The sequence below is a fragment of the Indicator indicator genome, chromosome 15 (genome assembly GCF_027791375.1).
Source record: "Indicator indicator isolate 239-I01 chromosome 15, UM_Iind_1.1, whole genome shotgun sequence".
NCBI classification, from domain to species: domain Eukaryota; kingdom Metazoa; phylum Chordata; class Aves; order Piciformes; family Indicatoridae; genus Indicator; species Indicator indicator.
Window position 1 is genome coordinate 9,139,684 of NC_072024.1, and position 16,756 is coordinate 9,156,439.

General features: G+C 42.6%; 1 protein-coding gene across 1 annotated transcript in view; it reads right to left on the reverse strand.

The window, feature by feature from the left end:
* The window catches only part of PTPRG (protein tyrosine phosphatase receptor type G), a 413,314-nt gene that overhangs the window by 85,027 nt on the left and 311,531 nt on the right, over positions 1-16,756 (reverse strand). The window contains exon 8 of the mRNA XM_054387705.1: positions 13,557-13,749. Within this exon, the coding sequence (XP_054243680.1) occupies positions 13,557-13,749 (193 nt within the window). The remainder of the gene's footprint in view (positions 1-13,556; positions 13,750-16,756) is intronic.

The window sequence follows — 16,756 nt, forward strand, 5'->3', positions numbered from 1 at the left end:
TTTGAAGCCCTTTGTCACCACAGAATTATGCTTCAAAATGCCAGGCCAGCCTTTATCTCTCCACCTAATCAAATCCTATCACCGATAGGAGTCCAGGGTGAAGGACTACCCAGACCTATAAGTCTTATCCAGTCCTCCTCCTTCAGGAGGACATGCAGGGATTTATATATTTAAAGTAATCATGCATCATATTGTTTTAGGATAATTCAACCAGGTAACCTTCACAAGAGACTGAGAGATCTACTTTAATTGCAATCCCCCTCTGAACCACAGCTAGCCAGCTGATTTTCAGCAAGGACCTCAAGCCACCCTAGTGAGAATCCTGAGCCACCTAGGGAGGAGCCATCCTATTCCATGACACTCTTGGCAGCCAACTTTGATTCCATTCAAAATAGCTTATGCCAGTGAGAGAAAAGAAGTGGTTATTTCTCAAGGGTAAGTAGGAGACTGACAGGCTTGAAGTTAGGAAACCCTCCCTGACCCTGCACTGTGATCCAATCCAAGATCATGAGCACATTAAAGCAGCTGAGTGACTCCAGTGAGAAGTTTTGAAGAGGACAGACCTCATTCACAGCCTCCTAAATGGGTAATGAATTTACAATAGTGCTATTTCACAGTAAATCTTACAAATTTTTCATGACTTGGTATGACTTTGTTCCAATTACTCCAAGGCACATAGCAGTACCTGATGTAATTAAGTAATAACCAACCGTTTCTGTTCAGCCATTTCTTTTTTTTTTTTTTTAATGGCTTACAAATGGGCAAAAAGAAATCTTTTTTTTTTTTTTTTTTATAAAATGAAACATATGGTTTTATTAATTTAACTAAACCTGCTTAGGACACAATGGAATAAAAAAAAACCCCACACTTAATCTAATAATTCAATTTGATGATTTAATTAAAGTGATACATAATAACATAGCAATGTCTGAAAGGCAAGAAAAAAAAAAGTGTAATGATTTGACCATCTATAAAACAACTGGCATTTTCCAGAGATCTAATTTTCCTTTCAATACTTTGTGTGCCTTGGACTTTGGAAAGAAGATTAAAAGAATCACAGGCTCCTTGCCTTTTGCCCTTTTTTTTTTCTTTCCAGATTTGCAGCTGAAGGACAAATAGAAATGCACAAAGAGGTTGGGACATGGAGGGAGAAGTCTGCATCTTCCTCTAAATTGAAAAAAGACATACTGAGGAGAAACACCAGATTTTCCCTTTCATTTTTTTCTTTTAAACTAGGCAAAAAAAAAAGGCAAAAAAAGCCTGTGAATTTAGGACTGCTTAAGAAAAAAAAAAGGAAGAACTGAAATCAACAAGCAGCATCATTTCACACTGAAATAGCAGAACTCAGCTATCTTTAGAAAAAATATTACTAATGCCCTCCTTTAAATTCAGATTCTAAGGGATAACACAAATATCTGGGAGGCTTTCAGGATGCCTTTCTGTGGTGTGGTGCAACACTGAGCAGATACCTGACCTGGCCCCACAAAGATCTAGCAGGACACCAAAGCCACCATGCCCTGCCTAGCAGACCATCGGTGTCAGGAGGCCTGCAGGCAGAAAAACCTCACCAGTGCCACAAGGGTAGATGCACTCAACAGGCAAGTGCCATAGGCATGCCTCACAGTAGGCAGCAATGCATTGAACCTCAGACCTGTTGGAGTGAAAACAATCCCCTCACCCTCCTGTTGGGGATGACCTGAACAAACATACTCCCTCCTGCCTTATGGAAAAGTTCTGCAGAACACGGAGGGTTGCGTGGGTGCATCTGGAGGAAGCCCTCTGACTTGATCAGGGCAGCCTCAGCCAGCATTTCCAGCTGTTGGCTATGTGTGGGGCTGTCTGGGAGCTTGACACAGTCTTTTCTCTGCACATCAGCCTGCCAGGGAAGGCAGGGGGCAAGCCAGCATCTTGGCTTAGCTTCGTCTTCCAGGGCTCACTCAAGCCTGGAGAAAACTTGTTTGCCACTCACAGACAAATGTAGCATGCTAATACAGTCCTAAGCGCTGGCCAGGCCAGCCACGCAGCAGAGAATTATTTTCTTCATGTTAAAAACATTCCAACGGCCTGGAACAAACAAAATTAATTTAACAACTCCGCATTCATCTCTCCCTTAATTTGATTTGTATGTTGTACTTGGCTACGTAACCTCCATGAGGCTTTCCTAACTGAAGCCTGATAAAGCTTTATCCAAGAGCTCCTGGCAGCTCCCTTTCAGAGAGATGAAAGACAAAAAAGGGGCTTATTGTTTTGCAAAAATTAATCACTGATATTAAGATACACCCATAAATGCAGAAAGGGCATATAAGAGAACATGACAGGGTTTTGTTTTGTTTTTTTTTTTATTAAATCAGTCTACTTTTCTCTTTCAAAGACAGAAATGCAAAACCAGCCAAACTGTCTGGATTTCATCGTGCTTTCTGAATATGCTACCTATGGTTATAAAAAGAGCTATTCAGGGAAATTCTGAGAGAGCACAAGAACCATGTATTTGGTCGTTTCCTGAATACCTTCTCCCTGTAAAACAGGTGCTTCATATGATGAATCCAGTGGCACAGGGCTCAGAGGCATTTATAAAATTCTCTAAAAATGTTCTAAGTTAGCTCTTCCATACATAAAAATGTCAACACTTTAAAGGTAGTTATTTCTAGCTGTGCTATGCCCTCTTTTGGAAAATCTCTCCCTCCTGCTGCATGTCTCAGCAATGCAAAACTGTCGTTCCTCTTCTCAGTGCTGTGGGACATACGTTGTGTGATGAAACCCTGGCAATTTCCAGCACAGAGAAGGAACACGCCTGTGAATTCCTCACAGGGAAATGAACAGGGATCTGCTAAGGCAATTTATATCTGAAAGGAATAACTAGTGGCATCACGATATACCCACGGACCATTACTGGATTAGGGTCTTGTTTTGCTGCTGCTTCTGGCTATAAGGTGAGGAGTCAGAACAGGGGTTTCACACCTTTCTGCCCCATGAGGACAAACAACTTAGTGGCCACACTTCTGGGGGAGAGAGGGTGCTTCTTTGCCCACTAGGAAGGGGCTGGAGGAGTCAGTTCTGCAGGGCAGACAGACCACTTGCTGCTGTTGCTGTAATGACACCCAACTCAGCCACAAGTTTCTCTGCTGGTTTCAGAGAAGCCTGAAAACTGTCTGGCCTCAAACCAGCACAATACTCTAGCAAATTTATTCAGCTTTGTAGTCCCCAGAAACCCAACTGAACACAAGATGAAAGTGATGCCATGAAGAGAGAAGGGAAGAAAAATACTTTCAACTATGTAAACATATATAAATACATACACATACACATGTTCCTTCTCATCATTAGACCCTCAAAACTTCAAATAAGCTCTGGAATGCAGAAAGATGAGTTATACTGAAATCATAAAACTTGCACTTGCTTTCAGTGCCATGCCAACAGTGTCATGGTAGGGGAAGTGATACAGTGCCAGATTCAGCTACCTTGGCATTGGTGTGATTCAGTGCAGATGCTTCAGAAGAGACTCTGATCCCCAACGAAAAACAGCAGTTTTTGGGCTGTCGGATTCATTCTCAGAGTTCAGCTAGGGCTGTACTCCCAAGAGATAACAAATAGACTACGAGGAGGCCAAGAGGCATACTTAGAACATTGTCCCCCCTTCTCCTTTTACTAAACATTTGCAATATTTTGGCTTTAGTATATATATTGCTAACTTCTCATAATGCTTATAAACAACATTATTAATATATAAGGACAATTGCTTTAAAGTGAAGCATGCATTTTTCCTTTACCTTTGCCTGCACTTGGCAGCAGGCATTTGCAAGCTCTAGAGCATGCTGTGCACACAAATATTTGTGTTGATCTACTTCAATCCACAGGCAGAATGTAGCTAGGAGACAGACTATTTATCTTCCCTCCTCTTACCTTCCTCCATGCTTCAAACAGACAGGGTTGTTTCTTAAGGTGTGAGAAACATTGACAGCCTCTGCGCTTGTTTTATGAGCCCAGTGAGAGAACCTCATGAGCAAACTGGCACATGGGGCATTTCTGATACAGGGACTCTGGACAAGCTGGGGTTTGCCCCTGTGTTGCCTGCCTGTTTCCTGAGGTGAACGCACAGCCAGCATTTGGATTCATTCCTGTATGGCTTTCCTTGTAGCATCTGAGTTTCCATGGCATCACAGCAACAGCCCCAGTTTTACTGAGAGGCATGGATGGACCATGTGTTCTACTTCGTGGTGTTTGAGCCCAAATATTTTATATATTTCACAAATACTGTTTCTACAGCTGTGGCCCAAATCCTCAGCAAGTGCAGATCAGCCTCGCACCATCAGATGCCATGCTGGGCTAAACTGATGTCTGCCAAGGATCTGCCCTGCAAGTTTTGTGTTTGTACTGCACACAAGCAGGCCTGCATGCAGAGGGTGGCCTGTGTTTAAAATGTACACCTGTGACCTTATTTACCACTGCACCTGATGCAACATGTGTGACCACATTCAGGGGCATGTGCTGAGTCAACAGGGAGAAAGGAAGATCTCCTGCCAGAACAACATGTATTTACCACGTTAGCCAAGCCACCCTTTCCCAGGGTCTTGGCAAGGATTGCTTGGACTGGGGAGCATAGAAAGAAGCAGCCAAAAGGGCTGGTAGAGCATCCCAATGTGTGACTGAGGGATGCCCAAAATCAGACCAGGAAAACAGCTTCATTTTTATGGCTTGAGGCTTTTTCCAACACAAGGGATTGGCTGCAGGCACTCATGGTCCAAAGTACTGTCAAGACTGAAATTAAAATCAGTACTTCTGCAGGCCAAACAGCTGGACTGGAAGGTAGGTGGTGCAGAAAGGAATCCCCTGCAGGTGTAAACAGAATAAATCATCAACCTGCCTTACAAGTACTCAGCTCTTCCAGCTTCAGTGGCAGCTGTGAACCCAAATCATACTTAAACTTTCACACTGAATTTCTCTTGCTCTTTTGCTTTGGGGTCTTTATAATCTCCTAAACAAGTGCAAGTTTTCATTAATAAATCTACTGGCAAGCTGTCCGCTACATTCAGGCACAGACACACCTGCTGCTCCCATTACAACCACACAGAAGTTATTACTTGTGAAATTAGAACCTTGCAGAACAGAGCTACTGCAAGGGGAAGCAAGAGACCTCTGTCAGGTATATGTACCACATCTTTTTGTACCCGATTCCCCCTTACAATGGGTCAGTTTTTTTTTTTCCTTGAACACTTTGCCATCCACCTGACTGATCTGAGACTCTTCAGAAGGCAGCAGCCTGTCCTTTCTGCTTTTGCATGATGTGCTCCAAGACAACTGCATAGATGAGAACCCAGCACTGCAAAACCAGGCATGGATGAGATGGAAGGGATGAGATATTCAGGAAGAACACACCGATTTCTGCCTAAAATGTGATTACAGCAGGTACTTAAGGTGCACGACAAGAGACTCTCACAGCAATAGGTCAGTACGTTTACTTGGAGCACTGAGGCGCAGTGGCAGCTGGGCAGGTCTGTAGTGCAAAGAAGATGCAGGGCAAGCAATTAGCAGCATGGTGTTACCAGCCTCAAGTGCAACCTTTTGCACTGAGCCAGGTCTGCTGCAGCAATCCTAATCATAGAATCATAGAATCAAGAAGGCTGGAAGAGACCTCAAAGATCATCGAGTCCAACCTGTCACCCTAAACCTCATGATTATCTAAACCATGGCACCAAGTGCCACGTCCAATCCCCTCTTGAACACCTCCAGGGATGGTGACTCCACCACCTCCCTGGGCAGCCCATTCCAATGGCCAACCACTCTCTCTGAGAAGAACTTTCTCCTCACCTCCAGCTTAAACCTCCCTTGGCACAGCTTGAGACTGTGTCCTCTTGTTCTGGTGCTGCTTGCCTGGGAGAAGAGACCAACCCCCTCCTGGCTACAACCTCCCTTCAGGTAGTTGTAGACAGCAATGAGGTCTCCTCTGAGCCTCCTCTTCTCCAGGCTAAACAGTCCCAGCTCCCTCAGCCTCTCCTCATAGGGCTTGTGCTCAAGGCCTCTCCCCAGCCTCGTTGCCCTTCTCTGGACATGCTCCAGCAATTCAACATCTTTCCTAAACTGAGGGGCCCAGAACTGGACACAGTACTCAAGGTGTGGCCTACCCAGTGCTGTGTACAGGGGTACAATGACCTCCCTGCTCCTGCTGGCCACACTATGCCTGATGCAGGCCAGGATGCCATTGGCTCTCTTGGCCACCTGGGCACACTGCTGGCTCATGTTCAGGCAGCTGTCAAGCAGTACCCCCAGGTCCGTTTCCACCTGGCTGCTCTCCAGCCATTCTGACCCCAGCCTGTAGCTCTGCATGGGGTTGTTGTGGCCGAAGTGCAGCACCCGGCACTTGGACTTGTTGAATGCCATCATGTTGGACTCTGCCCATCTGTCCAGCCTGTCAAGGTCCCTCTGCAGAGCCCTTCTACCTTCTAACAGATCAACACCTGCTCCCAGCTTGGTGTCATCTGCAAACTTACTGATGATGGACTCAATCCCCTCATCCAGATCATCAATAAAGATATTGAACAGGATGGGGCCCAGCACTGATCCCTGGGGGACACCACTAGTGACAGGCTGCCAGCTGGATGTGGCACCATTCACCACCACTCTCTGGGCTCGGCCCTCCAGCCAGTTCCTAACCCAGCACAGTGCTGCTGTCCAAGCCACAGGCTGACAGCTTGGCCAGGAGTTTGCTGTGGGGGACAGTGTCAAAGGCCTTGCTGAAGTCCAGGCAGACTACATCCACAGCCTTTCCCACGTCCACCAGGCTGGTCACCTGATCATAGAAGGAGATCAGGTTGGTGAGGCAGGACTTGCTCTTCCTAAATCCATGTTGGCTGGGCCTGATTCCTTGGCCATCCTTCAGGTATGCAGTGATTGCCCCCAAGACAATCTGCTCCATGATTTTCCCTGGCACTGAGGTCAGGCTGACAGGCCTGTATTTCCCAGGTTCTTCTGTCCGTCCCCTCTTGTGGATGGGCGTCACATTGGCCAGTTTCCAGTCTTCTGGGACCTCTCCAGTGAGCCAGGACTGGTGGAAAATGATGGAGAGAGGCTTGGCCAGCTCATCTGCCAGCTCTTTCAGCACCCTAGGATGAATCCCATCAGGTCCCATGGACTTGTGAATATCCAAGTGACTCAACAAATCTCGAACTAATTCCACATGGATTTCAGGAGTACAACACTGCTCCTTGACCCCATCAACCAGCTCAGGAGGCCAGTTATCCTGAAGTCCTCCTGCCTTACTGTTGAAAATGCAGGCAAAGAAGGTATTTAGAATCTCAGCCTTCTCCTCATCCTTAGGTACAATGTTACCCTCCACGTCCAATAAAGAGTGGAGGCTCCTCTTGCCCCTCTTTTTAGCATTAATATATTTATAAAAATGCTTTTTGTTGTCTTTCATAGAAGCGGCCAGTTTAATTTCTAACTGTGCTTTTGCCTCTCTAATTTTTCTTCTACATGATCTAGCAACATCCTTAAACATATCACTAGTTGCCTCCCCCCTTTCCAAAGGCGATAAACCCTCTTTTTTTCCCTTAAATCCTTCAGGACCTCCTTGCTCATCCAGGCCGGTCGTCTTCCCGCCGGCTCGTCTTACGGCATGTGGGAACTGCCAGTTCCTGTGCCTTTAAGAGCTCCTGTTTGAAGTAGGTCCAACCATCCTGGACCCCTTTCTTCTTAAGGGCTGTTACCCAGGGAACTTTCCGAATAAGTTGCCTGAACAACCTGAAGTTTGCCCTCCGAAAGTCCAAAGTGAGGGTTCTGTTACTGCTCCTCCCTATTTCCCTGCATATTGAAAATAATAATGATACATAAAATAAAATAAAAAAATAATAATGATACATAAGTTCATCTGCACCTGCACAGTGTAGTAGGGTGCTGGCCTGATTAAAGGGGAATGGAATCAGGAAAGGATAATCTTCATAACAACATGAAATAAAAAGGAAAGTAGAGGAAGCCCAGTTAACCAAGGAAATTAGGAAGAAATTGTTAATTTATAAAGAAATCTCCCACAATTCTTCTAAAGGACAAGAACAATTAGCTGCAGCGGTACACATATTGTAAATTAACTAAAAAAGGTTCTTGCTTATTTCCACTTTCCCTAAGATATTTAAAGAAAAGAAATAGTATTGTTCTGCTTTAGCAATCCCCAAGTTAGGAGTTCAATAATGTATCATTTAAAAATATTTCCATTTACTATGTTGTTGTTTTGGGTAGATTACACTTTTCGCTACAGAGTATTTTGTGGCCGTTTGGGTTTGACTGAGATACATAAACAACATTCTGCAAGAGCAGAACTTTTCTGCCTGATGCTCTTTTTGGCCCCCCAGAGAGAACCCAAGGGCATGAAGAGACTGCAAAGTTGTTTTGAGAGTGTTCTCATAAAACAGGGGCATTTAGAAAGCAAAACCAAATTACTGGGAGCAATAACAGAGGCTATAAATGAGACAAATAACTTATTCTCATTCAGAAACACTGCTGCCAATGCTCTAAACTATCTGCCTCAAAATGGTGATGTCACTGCTCTGAATCTTCAGAACTTTGGATGATGCTGCAGTGGAGGTGCGCTCCAAGGCGATGATGCCACAACCATGCAGAAAAGGCAATACCTTTGCTGAAGGCCTTAATTTAACATCTGACATCAGGTGCTGTGAAATAGTGGATAAGAACTAAACTGCTTTGCTTGAGCAGTGCTGTACCTTTTGACTGCAGGTGGATAGCTAGAGCTGCAAAGCATGCAGGAGGGAAAATCCAAGTATCTTTTATCCACATTTTAGTAGCACTGAGTTACAAGGACTTCCAAACTGTGTGTCATTACTGCATAACAAAGAACAGTGAGGAAAATTATCATCTGTACACTACTAGAGGAATGTCCCAGCTGTTCATTTAGAGTCCAAAGCTAAGGAAGTTTTACTAGAGTGAATTTATGACTGCTCATTATTTAACTTAGTCTAAGATCATAATTAAAGATGGTACTCTGAGGCGAATTCCCACTGATGGGAAACAGCATCATTTGAGACTCTACTGAAGAGTAATCAGACACCTTTGGGGAAGTAATCAGGCATCTGTGAAAGAAAACTCTGATGTCAAGAGCCCCTCACATGGGATGCTTGTTTAAGTGTTATAAGGCTTGCAGCACATTTAATGAGACCGAAAGGTTAAAGGGGTTGTTTTTCAGCATTAAAAAAACATAAAGAGAAAGAAACATTTGATGGTGGTAATCAGCAGCAAAATAAAATGGGCAAATATTATTGCACATGAGGTACATCCCAACAAGGAAATGAAACACCTTTTCCTCCAGACTTTCCATGCCTACACCTTTACTGAAGCAGGTAGTATTTTGTAAATACATCTCTGCTTGATGGGACAACATGTGAAAGTAGTAAGGAACACGCAGGTTCGGGTCCTTGAACTGGATGGAGTTTATGCAAGAATTCTATTTGTCCCTGAAGAGCCGTGTACACTACTAAACTGATAAATAATAAGCAATGTCTCTAGCATAGCTACGTGAAAGCAGCCCACCAAAAGACTGGATGGAGGACATTACGTGATGTGACAGAGTGACACAGTCCTGAGCCACAGAGGACAGGCCAGAGAAGAAAGGAGGCAATTTCAACAGAGGCAGTCCTGTGCAAAAACTCAACCACTGTCACTGATACTTAGAGGAACTGATGAGTATTTTACAAATACAGTCCTGGTTTAATATGTCTGTACAAAGAACCTCTAATTTCTCAAAACTTTATATAAATCAGTACTGTAACACTGGTGAGCCCTCTTGATCAACCTACAGGCCTGATGATCAGCATGATTTCACAGCATGATCCACTGTATTCCCTGAATCTCTGGAAGTTTCATCTTGAAAAATATTGGTGTGTGATGGTTTATTACAAATCCACTAGTCACTACAGTGACATAGCTGAACAGTATTTATCCTGAATGCTATATTTCAGAAATAACGTATTTAATGATGAAGTGTATAATTTTTTTTTAAACAGCTCTAGGGTCAACTCATGGGCTTCAATTGAGCACAGGTCTTAGGCATATCCTTGTATCCCAGGCATGCAGGCAGCCATCGTGAGAACTGCTTTAAATCTGCTTTTGTCAACAGCAGGAAAAAATGAGATAATGAAAGCAATGAAAACTCTTCTTGCTAAATTCCTACACAAATGGAAAACTGGAGTTTTTACCCTCAAGTGAAAAATTAGCCCTCCATACTATTTCAAATTAGATAAAATATTGTCACCATCATGTATTTTAATGATTGAAAATACTGCACCTTCCTACATTGCCTCTTTAAAAATCAAAAAGACAGGATGGACAAAAGGCTGGTAACATTCATACCAGCTAGCAAACTGAATCCAAATGTTCTGACAGGCTTGGTTGACCTAGAATAGCCTTTCCCAGAAGACATTTTATTTACCAAATGCCACCACTTACAAGGCTTTGCAAAGGAAATACTCAAAAGACCAGCATAAAGTGAGAAACAGTTTTCCTCCAGCGTATCTGCAGGTTATGCTACTGGTCACAGTTCTGTGACCTGAGATTGCTTCGATAGCTGGGAGAAAAGACATTTCTGTTTGGTGCCAAACTGTTAAGGGTAGCAAGTTTGTCAATGGACAGTTGCAGAGCTGCATCACTCTCTGCTGATGTGAAATTCCCTATTCACCAGGGAACTCTGAAAATTATTCTGAACATTATGCAAATTGCTCTGGGCACATTTTCCTCCAAAATAAGAGAGACTTACATAACAAACGCTACACTGTTTTCTAGATTAGCAATACTGCCCACAGACTTAACAGAGAGTGACAAAGAAAACAAATGGCAAAAATTCACACCGACAAACAAACCCAAACTTCCCCTCCAGAGCTGAAGACCATCACAAACCATATCACCTTGCAGCAAGTAAAAGCCATTTTCGTGACCTTGCCTTTTCTGGCAACACACAAATCTAAGCACAAGGAGGGTAGACAAGAGCCAACATGTGACAACCAGTGGTCACATTGCTTCATGTAACGTGGAAAGCACTGAGATGCAACCATGAGGTGTGCAGAAGAATCTGCATAAAATACATTTGTTATGCAACCCTATGCTTTCATATTTGTATGCTAGACTGTCTGGCTGGGAAGCACTCTGTGCACTCAGCTCCTCAGTACTTTTGCATGAACGACAGTATATAAAGAAGTACTGTATTTACTAGCTGAATAAACAATAGGTTTTGCTTTCACTCAAGTATTATGACTTCAACTCATTTTATTTATATGTCAGTAGTTCAGAATGTGCAGTGGACCAGGCACATCATCACTGTCCACCTTTGTCAAAAGAAGGGCCAGAAGCATCCACGTTGTTACATCTCTGGAACAGCTATAACTCATCCCTGTAACCTTTGGAGAATACTCTACAATCCATTTTGTCTTAGCAACACAGCAGCAACCTATTTATTTTTAAGTTCATGAACAAAATGCACCTATTTTCAGTGTCCCCTGGTGTGCACACAACCCAAAAGTGACAAGTTGACAGAGCCATTACAAAAAAGGCTGGTTGCCCAGTCATTAGCCTATAGCAAAAGCTCAAGGGGAAAAAACCAAATCACTGATGCTAGCATCATACCTGCCGTTAGATGGCATGCTCTGTGTTGTTAGATCACAGGAAATGCATGCCCACTACCTGAGGGTCTCACTTGAGCATGCCATAAGCTCAAATTCCTGGCAGGCACAAGCACAGAGCATTATGGTACCTGGACACGATGGGAGACAACCTAGTGAGAACCTGCTCAGGAAATCAGTCCCCAGGCATGTAAGGTGTCAAGTACCCAGGGAATCAAGCTATCTAAACAGGGACTAATGGTTGTGCAGCTCCCTTTCTCATGCAAACTGGCTCACATCATAACTAAGCCATGTGTGCTTGGTTGAATCTGGGCCCTTGAGTTCTTAGAGATAAAAGTCAATGAAAACCTTCCCAGTTATTTAAGTGTTCCTTTGGTATCAACACTTCTGACTTCAATATCAGCCCATTAACCACAAACCTTAGCATTTATTATGCTCTGGCAAAATCATGGGATTCAGCTATTTACTGTGAGGCTGAAAATCACCTAAAGCATTTTTCTAATCTTAAAAACCATCCAGTGAGGTGAGGAATATGCAGGCGTACGGCCAAAGCAGTAAAATCTTGAATATTGTACCACATGTACCAGAGGTACTTTGGCTGCACTCAAAACACAAACTAGTCAGTTTTGTCACTTTTAACATAATGTAACTATTAACTTTCATCACTATTCTGGGTAACTAATATGTGCAGAGGATAACTGCAGAAATAAATGTTGACATGTGTTGCTATTAAAACACTGATTGAAAACTGCAGGCCAGAGCATCAGAGCATAGTAGGTTTTCTTCATTCCCAAGATCTCCCTCTCACCTTTGATGTAAATTCTCTGTCCCAAGGCTGCCTTTAATGTACATGAGGTTTGTGTACGTGTATATTACATATATAAAAATAAGCATGCTCACAGAATAATGAGCCCTGAGAAATATACTCTTCCAGCACTCTCTTGGGAGGATGAGGTTGCTGAACGCAGCTGTTTTCACAATTCACGTCCTCTAAAAACTACACTCTCTGTGCCTGGCCAGGTGAAAATGCCAGGTACAAAAAGGGAAGCCTGTAAATCTGCTTAGCTGTTTCCTTCTGGGAAACTGCTCCTCTCTTTTTTACCTCTACCCAGAACTGGTTAAGCACCAAGAATTTTTGAAACTGAAGGCTGGGAAGTACATGTCATTCCTCCTACCTCTAAATAATACCACTCAATAAAATAAAGGCAAATAAAGGTAGCAAACGGTATTTATTTCTAGCCTTATTTTATCCAGCACACATTTCTCTCAGTTTTTGATGTGCTCCTGTAGCCAGGGCTGTCTGTGTCAATGCAACAACCGCAACCTCCGTTCCACCTCCCTCCATCCAGCTCATTATCCAGTGTCTGACAGAAGCAAGCACAAGCTGCTCTACAAAGGCACATGAAACACTTTAGCAAGACTAGAAAATCACCTGCCTGTACGGAAGAGGTCTTTTCCCCCAGTCACCATTATCAAGGGACTGATACAAACGTTCAATTAAAAGGTCGACAGTTCTTCAAAAGTCTTGTTACTGTAAAAATGAAATCCATAACCACATCTGGACACTCTATTCCCATTTGAGCACTCAATGAGTCTGTGCTAATGGGGCCAGAATTTTACCTCTGACCTTGTCCTTTCATGTTTCCCTTTTGTCGTGAATCTCCAAGGCCCTACATCCAGTTGGCAGAAACAAGGACGTATCCAGTTTGTGCTTCAGATATTTTTGGCCTTTATTGTCGTGGCTCCTTGTGACACTGAGTTTCACAGATAATTACAGGCACCCAAAGGATTCATTAATTTCTTGACACATACCAACACGGAATACCTGTAAAACCTGCGCTATTTCTTTGGCAGTTCCCAGCGATCCTCGACACTACCTGATGATAAAATAGACAAAACCATTTCTCCTGTTAGTCAAGTAAATAATTCTTAAGTGTAATCTACCTTTGGAAGCTTCTGTGCCGAGTGGATTTTCTAAGATGTCTGTCATATCTTGGCTCCAAGCATCCTTCACGGCAGACTTAGACACCTTCCTGTTGTTCAGGCTTTGCTGTGGTCGGAAGTTATTCCTCAGGTACTCCACAGACTTGACATGGTCTTGCTGTTCGGTGGTGAATATGGAGTAGAAGGCCTCCAGCTGATTGCAGCCATCATGGCAGGAGAGAGAAAGAACATTAATTAGAAAAACAATGTTCTGAAATTCGGGTGGCTGATAAGAAAGTAAAATGGCAGGAAGTAAAATGTTGATGCCAAGACCGATAAACCACACAGGAAGTCAGGCTGCCCACTGAAATCACTGCCAACCGTCTTATCTCAGCACAGTGCTTATCCTGCCCAACGAGGGAGAAGGCCTTCTAGCAATCTGTGGGTGTCTGTAATGGGCAAGGAAACATTTTAGACTCACTGTCTGGAAGGATTTTATGTGTGACACAGCCATGCCAAGCCCTCCTCACCACTGGCACTGTTTTGTTTTGCAGTACTGCGTCAAAAAGTGCTTCCAGATCATTCCATCCCAAGAGCCTTCTCCAGGACAGGGCAATGGACACCCAAAACCAGGAACAGATCAGTATGAGGATGGAGCATACTTGCTCCAAATGTCCTGACCTACCTACCTGTTTCCTCTGATACCTAACTAGAGGGTGAGGAAAAAATAATTCAGAAAAAATGTATTTAGGTAGAGTTAGCATATACTCCTCTGGGAATAAGTTTCTTCTGTTGAATTCAGATCTGAGTAATTTTTTAATAAAATGTATTAACCTGTAAGAAAGAGCTGTAATTGAAAAACTTTTCTGTTACTTCTTATCTTAGTATTTCTTAGAAAGAAATTTCCAGCAAACTAAGTTGAAAATGTTTTCAGCTAACGTTTTTCTCACAACTATGAAGGTCAGTCTAGCATTTACTAATAGCTTGTTATCATTCAGGTCAAGAACTAGAATTAGATGTGTTGCTGTTGGAAAAACTGAGCAAGACAGAGTTGAGAAGGACTCAGTCCTGACATTGTTCACATCAACATCAATTACATATATTGATAGTATGGATTTTGGGAGTACAGAATCTGTCCCAACACTTTAAAAGGAAACTTGAATTACACTGACAGCTTAATGACAGGTTACTTTGAAAGCTACACCCTTTTCATTAAGTGCATCTGCTGCAAAAGCCATGGAGAAGTCTGTGAGTCCTGAAACTTGCAACTGGACAAAATGATCATTGTAGGCTCAGTTGATAGTACTGATAAGAACTACCAAAGGAAGGTGTAACAGAGCAGTTAAGTGACAATTTTTACACCTTTCATTTCAAAAGTAAATCTCTCTGGACTGGGTGGTATGTGGAGCCAACGAATGGAGATAAATATCAGAACATTATCACTGGAGCAGCACATGGACAGTGGGAAGGAGAAAGCATGGAGCTCACAGGACTAATCCTGAGTTTGGCAGCTCTGCACTAAAACATTAGGGAAACAAAAACCAAGGGAACTACAGGTAATCACCTCTGAGACAACAGCACAACTCAGGCCTGTACATTTTTAACAGTATCTTCACCTCATCACAACTATTTTTACTGTACAAGCAGGAAAACTGAGGCAGAGGTGCATCAGGTTACCAGCAGGGAGGTGTGACAAGCAGCTCAGGTACAGCTTCCAGCCTTGCAGGTACTGATGGTGGAAATTGGACCATACTTTTTCTGCATCTTAGATCAATGCTCTATCCCCTGGTTCTCAGCTACAATTCTCTGTTTCTTGAGAGAAACATCTTGAAAACTTTCATAATTATTGGCAGGAGCCCCTCACATGCATTGACAGATAGGTTATAAAAGTATAAAAGGGGTAAAGGGACTATTATCTTACACACTTGTCTTGAGAAAAATACCCAACAAGTGATCCTGCTGTGTGCCCTTCTTTGAAAGCACAGACAAAAAACTCTTGTGAATATTTATGTATCTTTTGCACTTCATGCTCTTGAAACAGCTATGATGAAGCCAGCTAACAGGGCTTAAGGTTACTTTATAAAAGCTACAAGAACTTGGTTAGCAACTGCTTTTCTGAAGTCAAGTCTCTATGCTTATACATCCATGACATTAATTGAATTTTTAAAACTTTCAGAGAGAAGTTTTAAAATATTTTGTTCTGCCATGCTACCTTGGGGAGGTATAATTGCATTTTAACAACTGCCAATTCAAATATGATTTTTAACCTTACCCTTTTTACGTGTCAAAGTACATATAAAGTAATTTCAACTTCATTTTTACTATAAAAATATTATCTACCACAAATGAGAAATTAACTTATCTATAGCTGCCAGGAAAAAAAAATTATAAGAGCTGCAGTCAAGAAGCTACATTCACGCTCCTCAAGGAGTACAAGAGCTTCTCTTCAGAGGAAGGAATGAAAAGCTGTTGTAAGCCTATTGTAGATACAGGGAAACCTGATCTAAAACTCAGAGTCACATAATTACAAAACATTAAAGCCTGATGTGCACAGTTTTCTAAGGGCTGGATATACAAATGGCAATTAAAAATACTGAAACCATTATAAGCACAATGAGATAGTCTGAGGTATGCATTACAAGAGATAATGCCATGCTCTGGGTCATTGAATGCACTTAGCTTTACAATGCATCTGCAGGGTGACACAGCTTGTCTTGTTTTGTTGTCTAATTATCAAGAAAGATGATGATGATGAAGCACTGAGAATAAAACAGAGAAGCCTCCACAAATGGACCACTTCAGTTCTGTTCTTTTTACAGCAAGGTATTTTGCACAAAAGCAAGGATTTAATTGGAACAGCCACAAAGCTTAAACAATATCACTTTCCTCCTCTGGGATTACAGGCTGCTTCACAGGGTTTGTGATAAAGAAGGTTAAACTATGGCAATGGATTATGTTGCACTATTTCTGTTAGAAGAACAAATAATAATCATAGCAATGGCAGGGTGGCAGACTCTTAAAATACACCCATCTAGAGCTGCCAAGGGGAAGAATACTATTATTTATTCTACATGTGTTGTAGTATCAATGAAAGTCTGTCTACACACAGAATTCCCAGCCCTTCAACCACACGTGTGCATAAAGCAGCACAACGCCAAATTTTAAAGGCTTGACTTGGCACAGTTACTATTGCATAGCACAGGAAAGAAGCTATACCAGGA